The sequence below is a fragment of the Mustela lutreola genome, chromosome X (assembly GCF_030435805.1).
Source record: "Mustela lutreola isolate mMusLut2 chromosome X, mMusLut2.pri, whole genome shotgun sequence".
NCBI lineage: Eukaryota > Metazoa > Chordata > Mammalia > Carnivora > Mustelidae > Mustela > Mustela lutreola.
In genome coordinates, this window is record NC_081308.1 from 131,963,103 (window position 1) to 131,978,818 (window position 15,716).

A 15,716-nucleotide genomic window follows, 5' to 3' on the forward strand; every position below is an offset into this window, starting at 1 on the left:
CTTCCGGATCCCACAGCTACGACACCGGAAGCCGGAAGTGTGAGTTTCGGCAGCGCGAGAAGGGAAGGGTGACCGTGGAACCCGGACTTTCTCGGAGCTCCGGGGACCGACGAGTGCTCGCGGCTCACCGTTCCTGCCCTTCTCACGTCGGACCGACTCTGCTGACAGGTGTGGTCCTCTTTCCGATCACAGGGTACTACTGGTGGGCATTCTGCCGCCTCCGAAACTCCCCGGACTTTCAAGTTTACCCCTCCTGTTGGCCGTGGCCCATTTCTGCCGCCTGCTTTTACAGCACTGGCCAAAGCGACGCGATGCAGGAGGCGACTTACCTTGGCGGCAAGCGGGACTGTTTCCGCCTCTCTCTCTCCGCCACCGTTGCGGAGTCTGACCACACCCCTGCTTCGTGGATGAATCTTTAGTTCGGAGACATTTTCTGCTCATCAAACTTAACTGCATTCGGGGTTGTTAAATTCTTTTAAAAGGCCCCAAATATGGTTGGCCCCAAATATAGCACCTGTGTATCTTACTTCATGTGCCTCAGTTTGCTCAGTTTGCAACAACGATTAACGTACCCGACCTCAAACCGTTTTCTGTGACTTGAGGGCGCATGAGCCATCCTGGCATGTATGAGGAGCTGCAGGGACGCCACTATATAGCTGGGGCAGAGTGAGCGCGGGGAAAATACTTGCAGAGGAAACGACGAGGGACCAGATAATTCAAGGCTTTGCAGACCGTCTTGGGACCTTAGGCTTTTACACGCAGGGCAATGAGGAACTGTGGTAGGGAACAGTGTAGAGGACGGACAGGATCGGCATTACTTTTTAGGGTGATCTGACCCCTGTGGGAAGAACAAACTATAGGGGCAAAGGTAGGAGCATGGTTAACTGTCAGGATGTTATCCCAGATAAGTGTGCTTTGAGCATTTTATTATGAAAAATTTCAAAGGAAAATTTCAAAGACGTACAAAAGTAGAAAGAATAGTATAGTAAATCCTATGTCCTCACTTCCCAGCTTTGACAGTTGTCAGCTCATGCTAATTTTGTTTAATTTATACCCCTCACAATCCTCTTCCTTTGTTATTTTCCATAACAGCTTTATCAAGATATAATTCTCATACCATATAATTCACCCATTTAAAGCGTACAGTTCAGGACTCCAAAAAACCACTTGCCTCCTTAGCTGTCACCGCATTGCCGCAGCTCTCCCAGCTCTTAAACTCTTAAGCTCCATCAATAATTCTGTTTCTATGGATTTGCTTTTTCTGGACAGCTCATATAAATAGAATCATACAATATGTGTGGTCTTTTGTGAGTTGCTTTTCTCTTTCAGTGTCATGTTGGCAAGACTCGTCCACCTTGTAGTGTGTGAATGTACTAGATTTTGTTTACTCATCAGCTGATGAACGTTTGGGTCATTTCCACGCTTTAGCTGCTGTGAGTAATACTGCTCGGAGCATTTGTGTGTGCACATGGGTTTTTGTTTCTCTCAGATACCTAGGAGTTCCCATATTATTTTGAAGCAAACTTCTGACACCGTATCATTTCACCTGTAAACATTTCAGCATGCATCTCTAAGAAAGGATTAAGAAACAACCACAACACCACTATGCCACTTAAACACTTAACATTAAGTGCTTACTGTCATCAAATAGATTCTGGGGTACATTACGACAGGATTTCCTGATGCGTTAGATGTGAGCTGTGAGACAAGGTGAGGTGGGGGTCAAGAGGGGCTCTGAGGTTTTTGTCCAGTACCTGGACATCAGCTGACAAGAAGGAGGGTTGTGGGTGGAACTGGCTTTTGGGAGCCACCAGGAGTGCAATTTTAAGGTTAGTTTTGAGAACATTACCAGGTAGCCAAGTGGAGATGTTGAATTTTCTATGTGTCTGGAATTCAGGAAGGAGGTCTGATTTAGGGTGTTGTCACCATGAAGATGGGGTTTAAAGCTGTGAGGCTGAACCGGCTCTGTACCGGAGTGACTGCAGGTAGAGAAGCGATCCCAGAACAGAGCCCAGGAGTACCACAACGTGATCAGGCGGTGTGGTGAGGAGGAAGGGGCCTGAGCATTAGCAGCTAGTGAGCCAGGAGAGTGGGCTTTTCTGGAAGTCCAGGGAAGGATCAGTGGCTCATCACAGACTGCTCACGGGTTCATGGGGGGGCATTCAGTGGAGCAGGAACAGTTTATTCAGCATTAAAGCTGTCCTCTCTCAGCTTCTGCAAACTTGTATTGGGATCAGCCTCCTCCTCTGGGTAGTCTGCCTTCTTGGGCAAAATTTAAAAGGGCTCCAGGCTAGTGCCGGCCCACAAGGCCGACTTCTGTAGTTCGTAAGAGAATGCAGACAACTCTGCCTTGCTCTCTGCCGTGTTGTCTTGGGCTATGAGCCCACGTCCCATTTTCAGATTCCTCAGCATGCGTCAGATATCCCCTTCAGGCCCTCATCATGTTCTCAGTGGTGTCCTTGAAACTCATCTTACTAGGCAGATTAACTTCTTAGAGCTGCTGTGACAGATAACCACAAGCCGACTGGCTAAGACAATAGACCTTTATTCTCTCCCAGTTCTGGAGGCCAGAAGTCTGAAATCAGGGTGTCTTCAGGGCCACGCTCCCTCTGTAGGCTCTAGAGGAGGATCCTTCCTGCCTCTTCTAGCTGCTGGTGGCTCCAGTCCTTCCTTGGTTTGTGGCCATATCATTCTAGTCTCTGTCATCATGTGGCCTTCTCCATGTCTGTGTTTCTTCTGTCTCTTATAAGGACACTTGTCATCGGATTTAAGGCCACTCTAATCCAGGATGATCTCATCTCAAGATCTTTCACTTACTTACATCTGTAAAAAAAACCCTTTTGTCCATACAAGGTCACATTCACAGGCTATGGGGGTTAGGATGTGGACATACCTTGCTGGGATTCTGATTCAGTGCACTACACGAGGTAATGAGCTGACATCTTCACTACTGCTTGGAGGTGTATGTGGCACATAGCATGATACCTCCCCACAAAAACAATCCTCTCTGTAAGTCCCTCCTCTTGTGAGATGCTTACCTTGACTTTACAGCCTGGAGGTAGGTCCTAGGCAGAGTTTATAACAAGTGCTAAACCACGGCCTTTCTGACCCCACGTATGGGCCTGCAACTGCCTTTGGAATGAGAGGATATGCCACCTTGTAGACGGAAAAGCCTGTCTTGGGTTCCTGTTACACCTGATAAAGTGCTCGGTGTTCTGCTTAAAGCGTGGCCCAGAACTCCTGCACAGACTACACTCCTTGCCCTGCAAGGTAAGAGAATTCTGGGTCTTATGGGACACGTCTGCTCCCTTTTTCCTCCAGACCCTGACTTGTTGGATGAGCAGGCCCCCCTGGAAGAGTCCACCGTGTGAGATGGTGCAGCCCAGTGGCGGCCCGACAGGGGACCAGGACGTGCTGGGTGAAGAGTCTTCTCTGGGGAAGCCGGCCATGCTCCACGTCACTTCTGAGCAGGGCACTCCCGAGACCTTCCAGCGCTGCCTGGAGGAGAATCAAGAGCTCCGAGGTGAGAAGGGCGGCAGGTGTGCTGAGTCAGACGTCAGAGGTCCCAGCCTTGCTGGAGGGGGAGGCTTTGTCCCCTCCTCTGCCTGTGTTTTTACCGGGTCTGGGGTGGGGGTGCCCCTGAGAGCCAACTAGTGATTCGAACTCAGCCACTCTTCCTTTGGGTTTCAGGTGGGCTCCCTGGAAGTGGACCGTGAGGGTTAGATGGCTGTGCGGGGAGTTTATTGAGAGTGCTCAGAGGACCCGCACCCGGGAAGGGGAGGACAGGGAAGAAGTGGGGGTGGGGGGCCCAGGGAGAAGCTGGGCTGCGGTGCAGGCTGACCCCGCAGGGAGCTGTGGAGCCGGAGTGACCTTCTGAGTCGTCCCAAGTCGGGCTGGCTGTGGTGGGCCTTGTCCGTCTCCATCCCTGTCCAGAAGCGCACGCGGCTGTTCTGGGAGTGGCCCTGCGGCTCCCGGGGAGGGGAGGGTGGGTTAGGGACGGACCTGCACCTGCGGGGGAAGGGGGGCGGTTTCTGGTGCCTCTGGTGCGGGCAGGAGCACGGACCAGGTGGTGGCTCCCAGAACCATCCGGTTTCTGTCTTCACCTCGATCTGCACCCGCTCGCCTGCCACCATCTCACTTGTTTGGGTGGGGGGTGGCTTCTTCAGCTCCTAGGGGCCTGCACATGCCTCTCAGGTGGCTGGCTATCCTTGAGTGGGGCATATCTGTGGCCGCCCTGCAAGTGACAGCATCCCGCCCACCGTGATCCTGCTGAGACATCTGGGGGGTGGTCCTGGCCGCTCACTTGGTGTCGAGCAGCATCCCTGGCCTCCTCCACTAGATGGCAGTAGCACTCTTCCAGTTACCACAACCAGCACCATCCCTAATGTTGTCCAGTGTCTTGCTGTGCTGGGGTGACATAGAGCTGGCAGCCGGGTTGGGGGTGGGGAGACAGCTCAGCTTGCACAAGGATGTGTGTGGGCTCTGCTGGGTGCCAGGAGGGTGCTCCAGCAAGAGGGGCTTGGGGGCAGGAGTGGCAGGCCCGCTGCAGAGGGCTCACGGCCCCGCAGGCTCCCTGGCCACAGAGCTCTTAAAGTGGCACCCTCCAGCCACGCGGCCTGAGCCGAGGATGTGCGGTGCGTTGGTTCTGCACCTTGCTGTCAGTGAGTGCTGTGTGTCATGCCCTGGGTCACTCCTGGGGCACTGAAGGTGTCTGCCCCCAGCAACGCTCAGGATTGTGCCCAAGAAGGGCACAGGGGAGAGGACATAGACTTTGCTTAGAATGTCGGGGGGGGGGGGAACCTCATGGAAGAGGTAGCGTGTAGCTGGGGTAGGAGTCCACTTCTGTGACATGTCCAGGAGAGGCGGATCCAGAGAGAGAAACAGAAGCGTGGATTCCACAGGCTGGGGCTGACAGCGAAGTGCCTGTGAGTGGGTTCCAGTTTTTTGGGGAGCGGTGATGGAAATGTTCTGGAAGTAGCTAGAGGGGATGGGTGCATAGCTTTGTGAATAGGCAGAAGCCACCGAAACACCGGGTACTTTAAAATGATGAATTTGATGTGATATGAATTTTGTTTCAATAGAAAAGGAAGTTGCACGTGAGTTGAGGTTTAGGTGGGGGCTGGGCAGAGTTGCAGCAGGTGGAGGGTGGAGGTGGGTGGGGGAGGCGTGCCTGAGGCGGGAGGCCCCTGTGTAAGGGCCACAGTCTGCTTTGCTCCCCTGCAGGGAAGGAGTCACGTGGGGACAGAACATGCAGAACGTGTCTGTGGTGCTGGCCTCAGACGCCACTGGGGTTCATCAGGGTTTTGACCAGAGAGTGACATGAAGCTACTGCCCGTTGCCATCTTGAAGAGTTCCGTGGTTTTGAGATCCTTCGCGTGTCACGGAGCAGTTCGGTCACCGTCCACGTTCTTCCACTGCCAGGGGTGTGCCTGGGCGTGGGGCTCTCCTTTCCTCGGCCTGTGCCGACTGCCTGGCCTTGGCACACACTCATCCCTCGGCCTGGTGGGAGGGGCCTGGCTGTTCCGCGACCGATCGCTGGGCCCTGCTCCTGGGAGTAGCCGTGTTAGCCCCGGGGAGGCTCCCGGAGGTCAGTCACTGGGCCGCTTGGAGCCTCCTGGGCCTCCCAGGCTGCAGCCGCCCATGCCACAGGGTGCTCTGCGCCCGTGGCCGTCCCGGGGTCTGCGCGTAGCCCTGGTTCCTGGTTCCGAGGGTACCGACGGAGCCGCGGGCCGGCAGTCGCGCCTCCGCCTGGGGCCGGAGTACCCATGAGCTCCAGGCGCTTAGAGAGGAGGCGGCCCTTGCCGCGCGCGCTCAAGCCACGCCGAGGTGCTGCCCCGGGAAGGGACCGCCCGGTCGCCCGCAGCTCTCACCGGGTCCTCTTCTCGGCCGCCAGACGCCATCCGCCAGAGCAACCAGGTGCTGCGCGAGCGCTGTGAGGAGCTGCAGCGCTTCCAGGGCAGCCAGAGGAAGGAGAAGGAGTTCCTCGTGCAGAAGTTCCAGGAAGCCCGGAAGCTGGTGGAGAGACTGAGCCTGGAGAAGCGCGAGCTGCGGAGGCAGACGGAGCAGGCCCTGCAGGAGGTGGAGCACCTGAAGCGCTGCCAGCAGGTAGCAGGGGTGGCGGGCCGGGGTGGCGGGCAGGGGTGCTGCCCGGGGGGGGGGGGGGGGGGGGAGCGGCGGCGAGCGGCGGGGCCGGCGCCCTGCGTTCCAGGAGCACAGCGCGCCCCCGGCACCTGCCGCCTCGGGGCTCTGCGAGGAGGGTTCGCGGAGCGCAGAGGGGCCGGCCCGTGGCTCCTGGTCGCGGCCGCCGTGCTCAGGGACAGCGCCTGCGAGCAGGCGGGAATTGGCAAGGACGCGGGGGGCGCGGGGCCACGGCTGCTGCCGGGATGCAGCGGGTGGCAGCTTCCGGGGCCCCTGGCCGGCGGGGCTGTGGACTGGCCGTTTCTCCCGCGGCCTGGGGGTGACAGCCCACCTCGGGCCCCGCCATCAGAGAAGTCTCCCTGAGCGGTGCTGTCGGGGGACTTGAGCGCGGTCGCGGTCCTGTCAGCCTGGAGCTCCCGCGGGGCTGACTTTGGTCTCCGCACATCCCCGTCCCCGGGGACACGAAGCTGAGAGTGTGGCCCAGTTCGGCCCTGCCAGGAGTCATGTGATCAACAGAGATGGCCTGTCACGGCGCTCGGGAAGGGGTGTACCGGGTGCCTGGGGCGACCCTGACAGGGGACCCCAAACTGGGCGGCTAAGGAAAGAGACCTGTATTGTCTCCCAGAAGCCCAAGAGCGAGACATGGGCAGGGTTGGTGCATTCTGGGGGCCCCAGGGGGAGAACCTGTTCCAGGCGGCTTTCCCAGCCTCAGGCTGTGCCTGTGGTCCTTGGCCTTCTTTGACTTGTAGATTTATTCCTCCGTGTCCCTCTGTGTTGTCACATCACCTCACTGTGTGTTTGTATGTCTCTCCTCCTCTTCTTTTTTTTTTTTAAGATTTTATTTATTTATTTGACAGATCACAAGTAGGCAGAGAGGCAGGCAGAGAGAGAGAAGGGGGAAGCAGGCTTCCTGCTGAGCAGAGAGCCCGATGTGGGGCTCGATCCCAGGACCCTGAGATCATAACCTGAGCCCAAGGCAGAGGCTTTAACCCACTGAGCCACCCAGGCGCCCCAAGTCAGTCATTTTGTGCCTATTTTGTGTGTATTACAGTCATTGGATCCTCCCCTCCAGCATGACTTAATCTTGATTGTAACTTGATTGTGTCTGCAAAGCCCTGTCTCCTCGTCAGGTCCCATCCGTAGGTACTGGGGGTTAGGGTGTGGACGTATCTTTTGGGCGCCACCATTCAACCCATCCTAGGCTTGAACAGGTAGCCTCAGGCTCTTTGCTAAATGCCTTCAGAGCCTCCCCTCTTGCCCCACCCACGTTGAGGGATGCTGGCCTCACAGCTGACAAGTCCGTCAGTAGTGGCTATCGGAGCAGACGTGGCTTCGTGTTGCTGGTGACAGCGTCAGCTGGTGCCAGTACTTGGAAAAACGAGTCGGCATTTTCTCTTCAAGTTGCAGATGTGCTTGCCCCTGACTCAGCAGCCTCCCAGCAGGTGCACCTGTCTAAAGAGCCTGGCTCCGAAACCTGGGCATGGCGCAGGTGCCCGTCACTGGAGAAGCTGGTAGAAACGTAGGGTGGAAGTTTTTTATAACAGCTTTACTGAGATAAAAGTCACATACCGTAAAATTCATTGTTTTAAAGTACAGAATTGGGGCACCTGGGTGGCTCAGTGGGTTGAACCTCTGCCTTCAGCTCAGGTCATGGTCTTGGGGTCCTGGGATGGAGCCCCGCATCGGGCTCTCTGCTCAGCGGAGAGCCTGCTTCCTCCTCTCTCTCTGCCTGCCTCTCTGCCTACTTGGGATCTCTCTCTCTCTCTGACAAATAAATAAATAAAATCTTTTTTTTTTTTTTAAAGTACAGAATCCCTGTTTTTTTGGTATGTTTATAGACTTGTATAACCATCATCACTCTCTGGTTCTAGAACATGTTCATCCTTCCCTGCCACCGCCCTGCCAGTAAACCCCGGCCCCATTAGCCAGTACTATGCACCCTCTCCCTCAGCCCCCAGCACTGTCCAGTCTGCTTTCTGTCTCCAGGTTTGCATCTTCTGGGATCCCATGGGATGTGCCCCTCACATCTGGCTTCTCTCATTCAGCATCAAGATTTTGGGGGGGATGCTACTATGTACTTTTTAAGAGTTTTATTTATTTATGTAATCTCTATACCCTGTGTGAGGCTTGAACTCATGACCCCGATATCAAGATTCACATACCTCTCCAACTGAGCCAGCCAGGTGCCCCCAGTAGTGCTGCTGTGAATCTTTGGGTGTGGATGCGTGTTTTCATTACCGAGGACACACCTGGAGTTCCCCTGTTAATTTGAAGCAAATTCTAGACGCCATATGATTTCATCGGTAAACATTTCAGTGTCTGTGTCTAAGAAAGGGCTTAAAAGAGAGATAACTGCAATACCACTGTCACATCTGAAATAGTTAACATTGTTTGGTGTCCTCAACTAGACACAGTATATATATATTTTTTAACTTTATTTATTTGACAGAGAAAGATCATACACAAAGTGAGACACAGGGAGGAGTCAAGAGGAACACTGAGGTTTTTGTCCTGGTAGCTGGAAGATGGATTTGCCATCAGCTGACAGGAAGGGGGGCTGTGGATGGAACTGGCTTCTTGTAGCTGTCGGCCATGCTGTTTCTGAGGGCGCTGCTAAATATCCAGGGGACACGTTGATGTGACAGGCCAAGTGGTGGGGGTGTTTGCACTGTTCAGTGGGGAGACCTTCGCTGAGGTGCATTCTAGTAAGGACCAGAACACAGTGAGGGGCTAAGCCACATGGGGTATCTGAGGAAAGCCTGTTTTAGAGGCAGGAGGAAAGCATGTACAAAGGTCCTGAGGTAGTGACATGCCTGTCATTTTCAGGGCACACCGTAGAGGCAAATGTGGCTGAAGCTGTGTGAAGGTGGCTGAGGGGTGGGCGGGGAGAGTCATGGTAGGGGCTGTAGGGGCAGGTTATGTGGGCTTAGTAGGGCCAGTGGGAAGATTGGGGCTTCGACCCAAGTGTCACAGGAACAGTAGGGGCTGCTGTGCTAGTGTGAGACATTATCTGGTTTCCTGTTGACTGTAGAGTATGGGGGGGTATTATGGGGTGGAGTTGTGTGCCCCCAAAAGGAATGTCCACATCCTAAACCCTGTATTTCAGAACATGATCTTATTTGGAAATAGGGTCTTTGCAGAAGTAATGAAGTTCGGATGTGGTCATACTAAATCCCATGATCGCTGTCCTTAATGGGAGAGAAACAGGCACAGAGACATCCAGGGAAGACAGCCTTGTGATGACGGAGGCAGAGAGTGGGGGGTCCCCCCCAGGCCCCTCAGAAGGCGCCAGCCCTGCCCTTGCTTGCTCCTGGACTTCGGAGCGACAGTACGTTACTGTTGTCTTATGGTCCCCACCTTGCAATCCTTTATGGAAGGCCCAGGAAACTCCTCCAGGTGCAGGAGTGGAGGAGGGCCCAGGTGGAAGTCCCTCCAGCCCCCGGGGAGGCTGGCCGGAGTGGGCACTGGCCCACAGGGTCTGTTGGCAGGCCCAGGCGACGCGGAGTGTAGGGCAGGTGGCTGGATAGCTAAGCTGAGGCCCCCGAGAAGAGTCTGTCTTGGAGGTGTGACTTGGCCAGTGCTCCGACCTGCAGGGGTCCGGTGGGCCTGGAGACCAGACCCGTGTCTGGAGATGCAGAGCAGAAGGGCAGGATGGCAGGCGTGCTGTGTGCCTGTGCGCAGGAAGCCAGGGCCAGGGGCATGGAAGGCAGGAGTGGCAGTTTCCTGGGGGCGGTGGGGGGTCTGGCCGTGGGGGACTGAGGCGCCGACTCTGGGCTTGAGCCGCCTAAGGTAATGGGGGACCTGGCCTGGACAGTGCGATAAGGGAGACCGGCCATCGGGTGTTTGGGCAACTCTCGAGTTTTGGCCCTGGTAGAGAGCCTCTGGAAAGCGGCTGGCCATCTTGGCTCTGGTAGCCTCGGCTTGTGGGCGGGAGCGCGCATGTTGACGCTGTCTTCAGGTCCAGCCTCCCTTGGCACCACGTCCTGCCAGGCTCTGTCCTCGTGACCGTGAGGCCACTCTGTGCCTGTGTCTGCAGGGATGGGGAGGCATCTTGGGAGGCTTCTGAGGTGAGCGGTGGTGACATGTCTTTATCCCTGCCCACTGCCCTGGGGCTCGGGGGTGCCAGGGGTGGGCAACTGGTGAGGAGGCATCACTGATAGGAAGTGGCTTTTCTTCACGCAGCAGATGGCCGAGGACAAGGCCTCCGTGAAAGCCCAGGTGACATCCTTGCTGGGGGAGCTCCAGGAGAGCCAGAGTCGTTTGGAGGCCGCCAACAAGGAGCGGCAGGCTTTGGAGGGCAGGTGAGTGGGGAGGGAAAGCCCGCCAGGGCTGCTGCTCAGGTACCTGAGAGGAGGGAGGCATCTTCAGAGCCTCCAGAGGGTTCCTCTGTCCAGGCACAGGGACCACCATCAGAAGGCCCGCTGCCCACGTGCCACCTGATGGCCAGGTTTGTGAGTGGCCTGCCCAAGTCAGTGGCTGGCCGGCTGCTCCTTGCTGCCACGTGGGCTTCCCGTAGGTGCGATGGGCGGGTCAGGGCACGCCGCGTTCCTGGGCTCTGCTGCCGCCGGGGCGCTGCCCTCCAGAGAGCAAGGCGGGCCCGCCCGATGGCGGGTGCTGCTCTCCCGGCGATGCGTGACGGGGCCGTGCTGGGCCGAGTGCTGCGGCCTTTCCCGCGGGAGGGGAGGGGAGGGGAGGGGAGGGGAGAGGAGAGGAGGGGAGAGGAGAGGTGAGGAGAGGGCGGGAGCGAGTCCTCCGTAGTCTGCGACTGGCAACAGCACGTGGACGTGCTTCCGTCTGGAAGCGGGAGGGAAGGCGTCACTCTGGCCTCGGCCTGCTCACCTTCTCTTTCCCGTGGACTCCTCTGTGTCTCCAGCTTTCTGAAATCACATGCATCACTTTTAGGACAATTGGGCGTCTTTTCTGCCTGTGTTTTCCTATGTACATGAAGGAACCCGCTAGAGGCAACTTGGGGCCATTCGTGACACCACGCGGACATTTATGGCGGCACCTGTGGGCTCCTGAGCAGTGTCTGTTTGTGTCCCTCCCCTCACAGTGGGCCCTAGATGTGCTGAGCTGGCCAGCTTGGACACAGAGGCCTTGCTGGGGTCTCAGGGCACTTGGTGTGGCCATTTGGAGAGCTTTCTGCTTCACACACACACACATACAGAGGCCCCCGAGCCCTGGGCATGTCCTGTTGTCCCCCTTATTCCAGGGCCCCGGGCGGACAGCAGCTCCGTATGGCGATGTCAGTGTCAGAAATGTGCTCAGCGTATTTGGACAGGTGCAGAGAAACAGCGAAACCAGTGGCCATTCCCGGCAGCCCCTGTCGCCTCTGCAGTGGGGACTGTGCAGGGCTTTGGGCCAGCAGGGCGACGTGGCCAGAGCCTTGGACTGGAGATCTGGGGAGCTGTGGGGACATAGGAGAGTGGAGCTTGGAGACTGGGGGCTGTGGGTGATACGGCTCCGAGGATGCCGGGCTGTGGCAGCCATGGCCATGGCCAGGCGGGTGGGAGGCTCCTCTTCCAGATGTGTGCCTTTGGGACTGCAGCTGAGCCATTGAGCTTCTAGAACAGGGAGTGGGAGGGAAGGAGTCAGCCCCAAGCCAGGCTCTCTGCGATAGTCCCGTGTTCGGTAACCAGCTTCCATCTTCCCCTGCCGTGGGCTTGGCCGGGTGCGCTGGGGCCCTGCTGTGACCGTCCCCTTCCGCGCCAGGGCCCGGGCGGCCAGTGAGCAGGCGCAGCAGCTGGAGAGCGAGCGGGCGGCGCTGCAGCAGCAGCACAGCGTGCAGGTGGACCAGCTGCGGATGCAGAGCCAGAGCGTGGAGGCGGCCCTGCGCATGGAGCGCCAAGCAGCCTCGGAGGATAAGTGAGTGGCCCGGGCCCACGCGAGGACACCAGGGCCCCACGGGCCTCCCTGCCACCAGCCCCAATGTGACCCGGCTCTGAGACAGGGATCCGTGCTCTCCGGCCCACGCTCGGGTCCTCCCGCGTGGCTGCAGCGTGGCCCGCATCGGGTGGCCTTCGAGCCTCTTCTCGTCCTCAGCCTCTCTCCCGTCCCTTTCTGCTTCTCACGGGGCCGTTCCACCTGATTCTAATCGGTCCTTGTTTCGACAAACGGTAGCCTTAACACAAAGCGTGCTCACCATGTGCTGAAGCCGGCCCGAGGGCAGAGGGCCTGTAGGCACAGAGGCCCCTGGAGGCCCCTGTGCTGGGGACAGGCGTGGAGGGGGTGGGCTTGCGAGCGGAAGCGTGGTGGCGGAGCACAGGGCGCTTGTTTCTTCAGCGGAGGCTCCTCTTCCACAGGCGGAAGCTGGCCCAGCTGCAGGTGGCCTATCACCAGCTCTTCCAGGAGTACGACAGCCATGTCAAGAGCAGCACGGTGAGCAGCGAGTGAAACCGAGTGCCTGTGGCGGGCACGTCTCCGGGACTGGCCACCACGGATGTGCCTGGGTTCCTGTCCTTGCGGCTGAGAAACACAAGGGCCCAGGGCGCTGCTGCCCCGAATTTAGGACTGTCGGAGTGCGAGTTCCTTCCTGAAGACTTGAGAGAATTGTGTCAGAGCTTTTTCAGGGTCGCAGCGCAACAGCTCAGGGCAGGACATGGGGCAGACTGGGCGGGCCTCTCGGTGCTCTCTCTGTGGGTGGGGACACGCTTGTAAGGGGACAGCATTCGTGCGGGACACCAGCTCCCACAGAGGAGGATGGCCTTGTCCCTGGAGGGGCTGGAGGCAGGCTGTGTGGCTGAGGAGTCCGGGAAGGGCGTGTTGAGCTGGGCAGGAAGTTGTGCCCCCTGACCTCAGAGGTCCCCCCACACCCTCTGCCTTTCCTGTGCCCTGCCCGCGCTGACGCCTGGTGGCCAGCCGGGACTCGTCTCTTGTTGCTTTTGGCTCTTGTCACCTGGGGCAGCCACTGGCCTGGTGGTGGCCCGGCTCCTGCCCCGGGCTGGCTGGGGCTCCCTCACTTTCCCCTTGCCCATTTCTAGGGAATGCAGCTGGAGGACCTCAAGCAGCAGCTCCAGCAGGCGGAGGAGGCCCTGGCGGCCAAGCAGGAAGTGATCGACAGACTGAAGGAGGAGGCCGAGCAGCACAAGGCCGTGATGGAGACGGTCCCTGTGCTAAAGGCGCAGGTGAGGGCGCCCCCCTGTGGCCGGCGGGGCCTGTGAGCACTGGGACCTCGTGTGTCACTGGCGTCTGTGGGCCGGGGCTCCTCAGAAGCCCCTGGAGCCCTCTGTCGGCACTCTCGGGGCAGCCTTGCCCTGCACCATGGAGCCTGGGAGCCTGGGAGCTGGACCTCCTCCATGTCCCCCAGCACGGAGAGTCGGACGGGCGGCCGGCGGGCGGCTGACGGACGGCGCACGCGGCCCCTCTTGTGTCTGCCAGGCGGATATCTACAAGGCCGACTTCCAGGCTGAGAGGCAGGCGCGGGAGAAGCTGGCAGAGAGGAAGGAGCTCCTGCAGGAGCAGCTGGAGCAGCTGCAGAGGGAGTACAGCAGGCTGAAGGCCAGCTGCCAGGAGTCGGCCAGGTGGGCCTCGCCGTCCAGCCTTGCAAGGAGCGGGGCCGGGGGCTGGGGGCTGTGGTGGTAGCCACCCACATGTGGCGGCTTCTGAGCTGGCGCTTGTTGCCCCTCGTCCCGCCCCAGCCTGCCGGCTCTGTTGACCAGATGGTTTCTCTTCTCAAAGGATCGAAGACCTGAGGAAGCGACACGTGGAGGTCTCCCAGGCCCCCTTGCCCCCCACTCCAGGTGAGGGAGCTGCAGGAGGGTGGAGAGGGCAGGGTGCTCTCCGGAGGGTAGTACTGCTGTGGGGGAGTGGGGGGAGGTGGGGAGGAGCTGGTGGTGGTGACCCCAGAGCTCAGACCCGACGGTCCTGTCAAGTCGCAGTACTCCGTGCCGCCTCCTCTCTTTCCCCAGCTCACCCCTCCTTCCACCTGGCCTTGCCCAGCCAGAGGAGAAGCCCCCCCGAGGAGCCGCCTGACTTCTGTTGCCCCAAGTGCCAGTACCGGGCTCCGGATATGGACACGCTGCAGATCCACGTCATGGAGTGCATTGAGTAGGGGCTGCCTGGGGGGCGGGCGGCCCGGAACAGCGCCCCACGAGCTAGCTCTGGGACCTTCTGCTTCAGCTGCCCCGGCTGCTGGCCTGCGTCTGCCCTGTCGCTTGGAACCCACCGGGCCCGAGGCTCTGCTCTTCTGGTTTGTTCTGTCTGCTTGGACCACTTGTCTCTGGGGCTTCCTCTTCTTCCATGGCCAAGTCCAGAATCACGGCCAGGGCTCTCCAGGAACTCCTCGAGCTGCTGCGGGCAGAAGGTTCTCCTCACCCGTGAGCTCCTGCACGCCGTGGCATCAGGGCACTCGTGGGCCGTGTGCTGTTCCGTGTGGGGGCTGCCTCGCCATTGGATGGCAGATATTCACTCGTGAGGCCCGTGTGGGTCGTTACCACTCAGTGTCACGAGCGATGCTGCGACGAACATCTTCGCGTGTCACTGACGTGTGTCTTTGGGTCAGATTCTTCGAAGCCGCCCCGTGGAGCAGTTGCCAATGGGTGCATGGGGCCCGTGTGTCGCCCCTGCTTCCTCAGAGCCTTGCCCGTTGTGGGGGTGTCCAACCTGTAGGCTTTGGCCATCTGTCCGGCACGTGGCTCTCTGGTCACAGTGAGCCTGAGCATCTCTTCAGAGCTTGAAGGATCCTTTCTGATTTTGCGGTTAATGGCTTGTTTGTGTGTTTTGCCCATTTTTCTGTTGAGCTGTTAGTCTTCTGCTCCTCAGTGTCTTTGAGCTCTTTGGTCATTAGTGGGACCGGCTCTCATGTGTGATAGAAACTGCACGTATCTCCTCTTGCTCTGCGTCGGTGCAGGTGGGTTTTGGACTTGAAGTTTGTCATCTTAATGTGGCCACGGTTCTCCACCTTTCCTTCATGGCCTGGGGTTTACTGTGGTTGTGACGTTTCTCACGCGCACGCTAACACCCGAACCCCGCAGCGCGCTCTTGTCCTCCCTGAGCGTGTTGCCGCCTGGCGTGAGTGATGGTGGCTGTGATTCGTCATGCTGCAGAGGCTTGCGATGCTGTTCCCTGCTCCAGCCCCAAATGCCCCAGCCTTGGGAAGGGAAGCCCCTGGGTGACCATGGGCAGGTTACAAACACTAGAGGGCTCCTTACTGTTGTTTTGCAAGATTCTGGATGTTTCCTCGATGTCAAAGCCAAGGGCATCAAGCCTGCCGTTGTCAGGCAAGGACAACAGAAGTATGCCACGGTCTCCCCGGGTTGGGAACGGGATGTCACTGAAGGCGACCTGGTCAGCAGCTGGTTCTGAAGACGAGCCTGGGCCAGGGGTTTGCTGGGTGTGTGCAGGCAGCTGTTCCATGGGAAGGTGTTTAAGGCTTCCGGGTGCTGTGTCCCAGTCCTGACCCTGTAGTTTTTCTGCAAGAGCACTTTTAGTTTTTGGGAAGGAATGTGTGCATTTCCCTTGGCTGCTGTAGCAAATGACCGACTTGGCTTAAAACAAGTCATTCTTTCATGGTTCTGTAGTCAGGGTGCCTTGGAGGTCAGATCAGTTCCAGGCCTCTCTCCTGGCCTCTTGGGGGTGGC

General features: G+C 58.3%; 1 protein-coding gene across 2 annotated transcripts; it reads left to right on the top strand.

The window, feature by feature from the left end:
* Positions 1 to 14: 14 nt before the first annotated feature.
* IKBKG (inhibitor of nuclear factor kappa B kinase regulatory subunit gamma) lies at positions 15 to 14,839 on the top strand. Of its 2 annotated transcripts, none has more exons than XM_059158614.1 (10): positions 15 to 168; positions 3,322 to 3,523; positions 5,894 to 6,105; positions 10,321 to 10,439; positions 11,851 to 12,003; positions 12,441 to 12,516; positions 13,119 to 13,262; positions 13,516 to 13,658; positions 13,816 to 13,877; positions 14,046 to 14,839. In XM_059158614.1, the coding sequence occupies exons 2-10, from the start codon at positions 3,337 to 3,339 to the stop codon at positions 14,186 to 14,188; spliced, it is 1,239 nt and encodes a 412-aa protein (XP_059014597.1). In that variant the 5' UTR covers positions 15 to 168; positions 3,322 to 3,336; the 3' UTR covers positions 14,189 to 14,839. The 2 variants fall into 2 exon arrangements, with proteins under 2 accessions (XP_059014597.1, XP_059014598.1); XM_059158615.1 differs by having other exon boundaries at positions 10,324 to 10,439.
* Positions 14,840 to 15,716: the final 877 nt, after the last annotated feature.